Source organism: Mus pahari, chromosome 18, assembly GCF_900095145.1.
Source record: "Mus pahari chromosome 18, PAHARI_EIJ_v1.1, whole genome shotgun sequence".
NCBI lineage: Eukaryota > Metazoa > Chordata > Mammalia > Rodentia > Muridae > Mus > Mus pahari.
The window spans coordinates 54302627-54313545 of NC_034607.1; the positions used below are offsets into that span (position 1 = coordinate 54302627).

The 10919-nt window shown below is 42.6% G+C and overlaps 1 protein-coding gene across 2 annotated transcripts in view; it reads left to right on the plus strand.

Moving 5' to 3' along the window:
- The window catches only part of Gtf2a1l (general transcription factor IIA subunit 1 like), a 45430-nt gene extending 35386 nt beyond the window's left edge, over nt 1-10044 (plus strand). Inside the window, exons 7-9 of one of the 2 annotated variants that reach the window (XM_021217809.1) lie at nt 6893-7153; nt 7814-7903; nt 9780-10044. In XM_021217809.1, the coding sequence (XP_021073468.1) occupies nt 6893-7153; nt 7814-7903; nt 9780-9887 (459 nt within the window). In that variant the 3' untranslated portion in view covers nt 9888-10044. The remainder of the gene's footprint in view (nt 1-6892; nt 7154-7813; nt 7904-9779) is intronic. The other variant, XM_021217811.1, reaches the window with a different exon arrangement.
- Nucleotides 10045-10919: the final 875 nt, after the last annotated feature.

A 10919-nucleotide genomic window follows, 5' to 3' on the forward strand; every position in this document is an offset into this window, starting at 1 on the left:
AGACCAGGCTGGCCTTGAACTCAGAAATCCGCCTGCCTCTGCCTCCCAAGTGCTGGGATTAAAGGTGTGCGCCACCACGCCCAGCTTTTTCTCTTTTTTATTGTTTCCTTCTCTTTGCTTTGGGCTTAATTTAGCTTTTTGCTCTAGTTTCTTAAGTTGAATTATCACTCCACCAATTTAAGACTTTTATAATTATTGAGTGCTATATGTTTTCTTTCTTTTCTTTTCTTTTCTTTTCTTTTCTTTTCTTTTCTCTTTTTTTTTAGGCACTGTTGTATTTTATAAAAAGGAAAGAATGAACCAGGATATGTTTGGTAGAGTGAGGTATGGTGAGGTAGAAGGGAATGCCTCTGAATATAGTATAGAATAGAGTTGCATGGGAAGGGGCGCTGAAGAAGGGATATATATATATATATATATATATATATATATATATAGAGAGAGAGAGAGAGAGAGAGAGAGAGAGAGAAGAAGAAGAAGAAGAAGGAGGAGGAGGAGGAGGAGGAGGAGGAGAAGGAGGAGAAGAAGGAGGTGGAGGAGGAGGAGGAGGAGGAGGAGGAGAGGCTGGCCATGAACACATAGAGATGGGAGAGAAGGGACAGAGAAGAAGAAAGAGTAAGAGGATAAGCATATAAGGAGGAGGCAAGCAGTCCCTCCCCTTTTATAGTGAGTCAGGCATACCTGGCTGTTGCCATGTAACTGTGGGGTGGAGCCTAGAAGGAATGCTAACATTATTCTGTTGTGGTTTAATTAGAAAAGGAAAAACTAGAAAGAGGTGATGAACCAGGAAGCCATGACCCCATGACCTTTGCTGCTTCCTGCTGACTTTGGGCCCTTGTGTCTCTGGGAAACCTAAGACGATGGGGACGGGGATGGGGATGTTGGTCCAGTCTCAGGAGAGTTGGCTGTTTCCTTGCTGTCCAGGGTCTGTGGAACCATCTGTGGATAGATAGGGAGGAGCAGGTCCAGTAGAAGCACCTGTGTCTGTGAGAGTAGCTTGGAGTATCTGTGGGTTCCTTGTGGATATGATAGCTGATCAGATATTTTAGCATGAGAAATACCTTAAGTCTATAGTTAAAAGGCAACCAAAGGAAACTTACATTTTCAACTTACGATTTTAAAAGTTGGATTGTGTAGTGGAATGTTTTATTAGGGTTAGGCTAATTTTTAAGAACCCTATTGGTTAATATTAGGACAATGGAATAGCAAGGAGAGGAAATATGAAGCATGAAGTGACTGGAAACTGAGTTTAGGTAAGGAGGTAACAGAAGGTTACATCTGTAAAAGCTTACATCTGAACTCGTATATCCTTTATTGTGAAGTCTGTGAGCAAGACAAACCTGTGTACCTCTGATAAGAAATCTGGCAGTCTTAGCTAGTTAACAAATTGACTAATGAACTAGTAAGGAGGTGGATTACCTTGGGGTAAGGAGCTAGGTCTGTTTCCTAGCTGTCAAGCTTTGTTTAGTTTAGCTGTCAATGTAGTCAGAAATCTAGGAAGAATCAATTATAATCTAGGTGTCATGTATTAATTAAAATGACAAGGTTGGTCTGAAGTCTACTACCAAAACAGTTCCCAGACCCCTGTGGTCTCCATCACAACTTTGGGCAGTCTGACCCTCAGGCCCAGAAAATGAGGAGCCTTCCCCGTGGAGTAGGGACTTTAGAGCAATGGGAAGTGACCCACCTTGACTTAGCCAATACCGAACATTTAACTCTCAGGGTGTCCTCTATTTGTCCATAGTGTAGGCCAAGCTCAGGCAGCACCAAGGCAGTGGAACAGTGTTTCTCAGTGGCTATCATACCACAATCCAGGTAGAATCTTGTCGCTGTGCCCATATTTTCTTGGAGACCTTTGGGGGTGGGGGTGGGGCCCACTGTTAGGTTTTGGGAGTCACTGTCTGTCATAAGCATAAACATTTAACATTACATTTAGCAGATTTTTTGACAAGATTGAGAGCTAGTCTATTAAGCATATGTGTGTTAGACAAACTGTATTCGTTTAATTACTTGTTCTAGATGTCCTAGCAAGTAAAGAAAGCACATTGTAACTTTAATGGCAGTAGCAAAACCAAGACTAAATGTATATTTAAGGCAGTAATCTTTAACTTTTTACTGTTTAGAAATCATTATTTACCAAGGCAGGATAGAACAAAAACCTTTCTTAATTGTTAAGTGGCTACTCCTAAAGGCATCTACCTGGGGACTACCCATAACAAAGATGGTGGATGGTCCTTAGTTAAGATGGCACAGAAGCAGCACCCAGCCACGTGAGACTGCCCTTAGCTAAGATGGTGCTGAACCTGCAGCTCTGCCTATAGGAAAGTCATGTGTTATACCTTAGAATGGAACAACAGCCATAGCAAAGACAAACATCCAGATGAGGGGTGCGAAGCTCAGCTTGGCAGAGTATCAGCAAGGCGCTGGTGGTGGGGACAAAGAGCAGTGCCTGAATCAGTGTTTTCTCTGTCTCCTAGCAACTTAGCTTGCTGGAGTGCTAGATGGTGGAGTTGAATGGCTTGGCAGAGCAGAGTACCAAGCAGGGAGCACGAGAGTGAGGGAGAATGTGGAGAGCTGAGAATCATAGTCAGGCAGCAGTTACTTGGAGCAAGACTATAGAGGGCAGGTGGGAACACCCAGTGGCAGAATTGGCTCTGGAACCTGGGAGTGAGAGCAAGTGGCTAGAGAATGAGGGGGTGGGTTGGGCTGGATTGCTGGTGAGTTGTAAAAGCGCATATAAGCGGCTATGTAGTTATTGGTTGGTGGGTATAGGGACCAAGTTTAGCCTGTGAATTAGACAGAGAGGTGTCCTAGTAGGGACGAGGGGAGGTGGCGAAGACCTTTTCCTTTGTGTGAGAGTAGGAGGAGCTAGCAGTTTGTCTGTTCCTGTGCCTGGAGGACCACTGTGGTAGCAAAGGCAGCAGGCAGCCAGACCAGATCACCAGGTTGTCAGCTGTGAACTGGGGCTACGCTCTGGGCCAGTGCCCTGAGCAACAGCAGGAGAATGTTTTACTTAGGCCCCAGCCCAGGAGTTTTTCAGCGGTGTGAGAGAACAGCTTCCCAGAGAATGAGAGGGAAGGGGTCACCCAGGGGCAGAGGTCTTAGAAGGAAGGTTCAGTGAGAAGACTAGTCATAAAGACTAAATGTCTCTGTCCTCAAGGGCACCACAGGGTGGCTTCGAGCTCAACAACCCTCCTTAAGGACCAGGGAACATTTACACTGACAAGTTGAGGGGGAGGGGAGCTTACCAATTGATTTGATGGCCGAAAAATCCATGTAGGAGATCCCTGTCTCTGCAGCAATGTTTTATTTTTATAAAAAAGGAAAGAAAGAACAAGGATATGTTTGGTAGAGCGAGGTCTGGTGAGGTGGAAGGGGGTGCCTCTGCTGGCCCATGCGGAGACATCCCTTCCCCCCTGAGGCACCAGCCACACAGCAGACATAGGGAGGAGAGTTGAGAGGGGTAAGCAATCCCCTTTATCTTGAGTCAGGCATACCTGGCTGTTGCCAGGGAACTGTGAGGGAGAGCCTAGAAGGAAAGCTAACAGGCACTGTTTTAGGTGTGTAAGTTTTGACTTATTTTTATTTGCATTCATTAGAAGTTGTTTTATTATTTTTTGCAATTATTTTACTCATGGAGATTCATAATTAGTTTAATTTTTAAGTATCTAAAATTCATTTCCATTTTTCATTTATAATGTCTAATTTTAGTTTTTTATTGTCAGAGAACACACATTTTATGTTCTGTATTTGAAAGGATTATTTTAAGCCAGAATATAAATTATCTTTATGTAAATTTCATGTGAAGTTTTTGAAAAGAGGCTTTGTTTTCATTATTTATAATCACATCTGTGTGTGCATGTGTGCATGTGCAGGTGTGGGATCCCCTGGGGCAGAGTCACAGGCAGCTGTGAGCCACCTGACACAGGTGCGGGAGTCAGTGCTGGGCCTTTCTCTATCCCTTATGTGGCCTTGATAAAAAACCACTTGGCTGGTTTTGGATAGAGTATTCTACATATGCCAATTAGGTCATATAGACTACATGTGTTGGTCAAGGTCTTCTGTATTGTGCCTGTTAACTATCGAAAATGTTTCTGTTGCTTGCTGGGAGGACTTGCAATTGTGAATTTACCTACTTTTACTTCCTTGAGTTATTTTGGTTTTCGTTTGTAGGTAGCCCAACGCTGTAGTGCATAACACACACAGGTGCAGGCAGCCCAGCGCTGTAGTGTGCACAGAAATGTAGGACTGTTGTTTTCTTCTCAAACTGACCCTTGTGTTGTTAGCTAATATTCTTATGTATCTTTTGTAACATTCTGTGTTCTGACATAAAAACCATCATTTCAGTTTACTTTGATTAGTGTTTGTATGGTACAGGTTGTCTCTCTGTGGTTTTTTTATTTTTTATTTTTTTTTTTTGAGACAGGGTTTCTCTGTGAAGCCCTGGCTGTCCTGGAAGTCACTCTGTAGACCAGACTGGCCTCGAACTCAGAAATCCGCCTGCCTCTGCCTCCCAAGTGCTGGGATTAAAGGCATGCGCCACCACCGCCCAGCTCTTCTTACTTAGATATTTTTACATTTAAATTATTTTGTGTCTATGTGTGGTGTGAGTGGGTATGTGTCTCAGTCTGTGTGTGGAGTCAGAGGATAACTTACAGGTGTAGGTTCTGTCCTTCCACCATGTGGGTCCCAGCATCAAACTCAGGTTGTCAGGCTTGGCAGCCGGTCCCCTTTTCCACCGAGCATCTCACCAACCCTCTCCTTAGACACTTATAACTGATCTGTGTTAAAGTCCTACCATATAACTGATCTGTGTTAAAGTCCTACCATAAATTGATGCATTAAGATGTAAAGTTGTGTTGCCTGTGCATCTCAAACACAGGAGTACAGAGAAAGTGTATTTGTTCAAATCTTAATAAAGTGTCTTAGGCCCCGTTAGAAGTCTTCCCTGTTTCGGTGACCTTGAAGATTCCCAAAACGTCTTAAGTAGTTATGTGAAGGCTATCCTTTTTGAGCCCTTAACGTGTACCCTGAGAGCTGAAGTGGCCTACTGTTAGATAATGTGTGTCCCCCTGTCCATGTGCTTTGCAAAGAGTCAATATGTCCACATGCTACTGTGTAACATCTGGAGTTCATTACCAAGGTCTCATGTTTGAGACAGTGGCCCTGAGCTCACCAGATCTGCCTGCCTTAGCCTCCAGAGTGCTGAGATGTGAGGTTTGGGCTTCCATTCGTTTTAAGGTTATTTTCATTTATTTTTAGTTATTAAAATAAATTATTAAATCCACATAAAATCACTTTATCATGAGAAAAAGTGAAGGTATATGTTAATCATCTCCACAAAAGAAATGAGTTTTGAAAAATCACTTTGCATTTGGAACTCTGTTCATATTGCACATGTGTCCCTTGTAAACATATTACACACCTAGAGGCCTCGACTGGATGCATTCATCTGTCATTTAGCTTAATTTCCTCCATACTAATACAGGTTTTAAAATACCTCTTAAACCACACCTATAATGCAAATTCCTTATTTATGTGTATACATTTTCATTAGTTTAAGGGCCTGATTTTGTCAAAAAGGATGAGAATTCTGCATAAATTCTGTGGTATTTATGGTTTCCTAAAGTAGCTCTTCTAGTTAAGAAGCTCGAAGCTCTGGGAGCCCTCACCCACCCATGACAGACTCGAAGCTCTGGGTAGCTCTAGTCTACCTTTGACAGACGAATGGAAGGCATAGGCTGCACTTGAGGGGAAGCCTCTGTAATCAAATTTGGGCTTTAATTCCATCTCACTCCTGCTGCCCCTGTGGTCTTGTAAACCATAGTGTCTTATCTCCGTGTGTTGCAATTAGATTTAAATTAGAAAGTACATAAAATATTTACCAGATGCTTGTAAGCTCTGTTTGAGAGAACCAATAATAAAAGCAATAGTTACGCTGTGTAGACAGGGTATGTCTGTCATCACTGCCCATTTCCCGAAGGTTTCTGTCACCTAAAGGAGAAACATTAGATGATACCCGTGGTTTGAATAAAAATGGCTCCCATAGGGCATTAGGGAGTGACACTATTAGAAGGTATGACCTTGTTAGACGAGGTGTGGCGTTGTTGGAGGAAGTGTGCCACTGGGGGTGGGCTTTGAGGTCTCAGATCTTCAAGTCAGGCCCAGTGATTTAATCTCTTCCTGCTGCCTGATGCTCTAGATGTAGAGCTCTCAGCTACCTCTCTAGCATCATGTCTACCATGCTTCCCACCATGGTAATAACAGACTAAACCTCTGAACTGTAAGCTAGCTCCAATGAAATGTTTTCTTTTATAACAGTTGCTGTGTTCAAAGTGTCTCTTCACAGCAACAGGGAACCCTAACTAAGGCACCACACTCCCACCCCCCTCTTCTTCCTGTGCCTTGGTGGTCTTTGTTTTACTTTTGTCTTTATGAACAGTCCTACAGTAGGCACCTCAGATTAAGTGAAATAACAAAGCAGCTCTGTACTGGCTCCTTTGACTGTATAGTACCTTCTTTTCTTGAGCACGCTACCGTCCTTTCCACATCGTTCAGTTGCCATTGTAACCAAGCATGATAGTTAAGATTCAGCAGGTACATGCTGTCTCAGGGCCTATCTATAAAAGCTGGCAAACACTGTGTGAAGGCAGTGAGCTCACTTGGTGCTGGTGTCTGGTAGTAGGTTTACTTAACTCAAAACCAAACAATCATTTTTGTTAGAAATTCTAAAGATATTGCAGAATTTCACACTAAGAGACTGATCTCGGAAGGCAGAGATGAGTATAAATGATCGATTGCGTGGTTTTTGCCAGTCATTTAAAAATCCAGATTCAGTGTTTTCATGCCTCGTTTAACTTGAAGAACTTGACCATGCCTCTTCTGTTTGCAGAACTGTACTTCTGAGAGGGATCTGAACATTCAGGTGACCGATGATGATCTTAATGAAATAATTCAAATAGATGGAGCCGGCGATAACTCTTCTACTGAAGAGATGGGAAGTATAAGGGATGCAGGTGAGAATGAGTTCCCAGGCATCATTGATGCAGGCGACCTCAAGGTGCTTGAAGAAGAAGTGGACAGCATATCAAATGAAGATTCAACTGCAAACAGCAGCGACAACGAGGACCATCCAATAGATGCACTAGAAGAGGTGAGGCAGCTGCTCCGCGGATCCAGGTCTCAGATTATTACCTAATAGGATTTGTGCTTCCATGTACTGCATAGCCAAATACATTTCTAATTAAGATTAACCTCATCTCTCGTCTTTTATTTGTACGTAGAGTTATTTGTATGCAGGGCCCTTAACATTTCAACTTTAAACTGCCATTTAAATGGGTATTAAGTGGTTAGGAATTAGATTTATGTTTGTTGCGTTTTAAGTAGTCATAGTAGAAGGCTTGGGAGATAGGGTCTTTGTCCTTTTTCTAATAAATGTGACAACATTTGGGTAGAATGTGGTAATTACATTTGTGAGGGCTGTTGATGTGCACTTGAGGCTGCCTTCACACATCTGCCTGTGGTAACTAACATTTTATCTAAGTTACCATCTTTACCAGTCCAGTACCCTGTGGTCTTGTTGCATTTGTCCCTTCAGAGATGAGAAAACTGAAAGACAGGGAATTGGGGAATTTGCCCAAGAACAACCATGTAATTATCAAGTGGTAAACCTGGAATTCAAAGCTAGGTTATTTAACTTTAAAACAGATCTACTATTCTGTCTCTTCAGGTCCCTTTACTTCTATGTCTTTCTATCTTTACAAAAACTTGAAGCATCATGAAATCCCATAATGTAATCATCTTTCATCTTTAGGATCCCCTAAATTCTGGAGATGATGTCAGTGAGCAGGATGTGCCGGACCTGTTTGATACAGACAATGTAATTGTCTGTCAGTATGATAAGGTACTGTGCTTGCATTTTGGACTGTGAGTTTATTAATTGAACTTATACTGGAAGGTATATACAATAGTGAGAAATATGATGGTGAGTTCTAGTTTGCAGTCAAGTGACTCATGGAACAGCTGTTTAATTATGTAAAGGACTTCTTTGTATATGTGTCCACTGTGTGCACATTTGTGTGGGTGCACATGTGTGCATCAGTGTGCATGTCAGTGTGCATGGAGGTCAGAGGGTAACCTCTGTCGTTAGTTCTTAGGAACTGTATACCTTAATTTTATAGACAGGGCTTTTTCATTGGTCTGGAGCTAAGCAAGTGTGTGGGCTGGCTGGCCACCAGGTCTCAATGATTCTGCCTGTGCTTGCCGTCCCCTGTGCTGGGATTGCTAGTGTGCACTACCGTGCTCAGCTTCTCTTAATGTGAATCTGGATCTCAAATTCAGGTCCTCATTTGTACAGCAAGCACTTTATCTGCCGAGCCATCTTTACAGCCCAAATCTGTAAAGTCTTGAGGGTGTATTTTGGGTCTTTCACTGTGCTGTGTGGAATAGTGACACTTGAAAGTGATCATCTTCCCCTGTCCCCTTCTCAGTGGTTCTGGGGATTGAACCTAGGCTGTAGCACATGCTAGACAAGTGCTTTGCACAAAGGCATTGGGTCAGACCCCTAGCTCCCATTAGGCTATGCCTCCCAACCCCTAAATGATAATCTCTGTCTTAACGAGGTAACAGTCTGATTCAAACATAGTATTTCTTACAGTATAAAAAGAAAACCCACATATGATAAGATGGTGGGTAAGTCAGATGTGATTAACAGTGTGACAGGTAAAGCAAATGCTGGTGACACAGGAATCAAACTGTGGCAGCCAGCAAGCCCTAAAGTAACAAGGAAATACAAGGAGACATTTGCTGGTGGAACTCCTCATGAACCCATCATGGGTGATGTGGGCCTTTGACGTGGGGCTTCCTGATTTGTGCTGCGGAGGGAGGAACAGAAGGCAGGCATTCAGAGTGCAGCCTGACACTGAGCAGAGAAATAAAAGGATGAGGGATGTGCATGGGACATTGTTACCAGCACTGTCTGGGATGTCCACATCCCTGCTACTGCCTGTCATGTGACATTCAGATCGTTGGCAACCTAGCATGCATGAAGTGAATGTTAATATCTTTGGTGTTTTAAAATCATAATTTTATATATGTGAAGGAAACAAGATAATATTTTTATTGGTATAAAAAGCCATTTCTCTACAAAATCACCTTATTCTTTTTAACATGTTATATAGATAGAAAAAGATAATGATCAGGTTTTGTTCTCCCACTCCATTAAAATATAAACTCTTCAAAGGCAGGAATTGTTTTTACATTCATAATGCATTGAAGTCTATAGCTATCTCTCTGTATCTCCAATTTCCTCTGTGGATTCAACCAAGTGGATCAAAAACATTTGAAAAATTACATGTTTATTGAACACATGCAGACTTATTTTTGGTCACTATTTTTCAACAATTCTGTATTACCATTACTTAAAAGCAGTTAGATTGCAATGGCTGTTATGAAATACCTAGACACTATGTAAATCTTTCAGGAGGATATACGTAGGTTGTATGTAACACATTAAACCATTTATATAAGGGAACTGAACACTCCACACACCTGAGTCTCAGTTGCTGTGGAGCCAATCCCTGACACTTCGACACAGAGAGATGGTTCTCATTGTATATGGATGCTAGTATTTGACTTATGGGAACTCAAATGTTTGTTAAATAATGAATAAACTATCTTGACAAGGTCTTACATATAGTGCCAGCAGAATCCTATTTGCTGTTTTAAAGAACATAAGTGATCCTTTGGCTTACGGACTTAGAGTGTCTTTCTCTCTCCAGATTCACCGGAGCAAGAACAGATGGAAATTCTACTTGAAAGATGGTGTCATGTGCTTTGGAGGGAGAGACTACGTGTTTGCCAAAGCCATTGGTGAAGCTGAGTGGTAAAGCTTCTGAGGCTCCGTGCATCCGCTCTGTGAACCTGCGTGGGACTGACTACTGTACTGTATGTGTGGCCTACATTCTTGTTTTATATGTGCTCCATCAAAGAGTTGACCAACTTTTTGTTCACTATATGGAATTAAATAAAAGTATAGTTCAAATGCAAGTACACATTTACAACATTGTGTTTATTTTGATTTCCATTTTAGCTGGCACTCCATCATTATCCTTTTTTTGAAAAGCATAATTGCATTGGATATGACAGTACTCAGCCATGTCACCCTTTGTAGGAGGCCATGACCCCTCCCCTGGGCTACCCGAAGCTGCACCTTAAAAGATGGCACCTGTTGGTTATAGCGCTTGTGGTAAACAGGTCCATATTTGGTGGTGATATGTTCCCGCTCTTCTGGTTGGCTGAGGCCACGTGCCTGGTGAGGTGATGTGGCCTGCTGCGATGGGAGTGGAAAAGAGTATAAAAGGGCTTGTATCCTGGGGCTTGAGGGAGATGAAGAGGGAGATGAAGAAGATTGTTCAAGGTTCCTGAATAAACTGCTGTTAGAAGAACTGGTGGTTGGCATCTTCCTTGCTGTGGTCGAGAGCAGACGCGACAAATGGTGGCCCGTATGGGGACCCAACTCCCCCACCGAAGAGTTCAGAACTTTCAGCAGTCAGGGTTTGCCGTCAGGGTAAGTCCATGGTAAGTAGGACTTACAACCCCAGGAGTTTGGGGAAAGACCTTGGGGAAGCATAGAGGCTAGAGCAAGGTCTCCAGGAAGCAGGCACTAAGCAAAAGTGAAAATAAAGTAAGGCCTTTAAGGATCCTGGAGCAGGGACGAATTTTGAAGGATCCCGGAGCAGGGATGATTTAATAAGGTTCTCAGATTGAGACTATAAAGTTCCCGGATTGGGACTATAAGGTTCTTGGCACAGAGATGAACTTAAAAGTGAAGAAAGCAGTTGGAGTTAGCTGGAGCTGGGAGAGGGTTAGAGAAAGCTGTTTGTGAGAGATAAAGAAGAAATCTGTTTGGAACCTTCCTT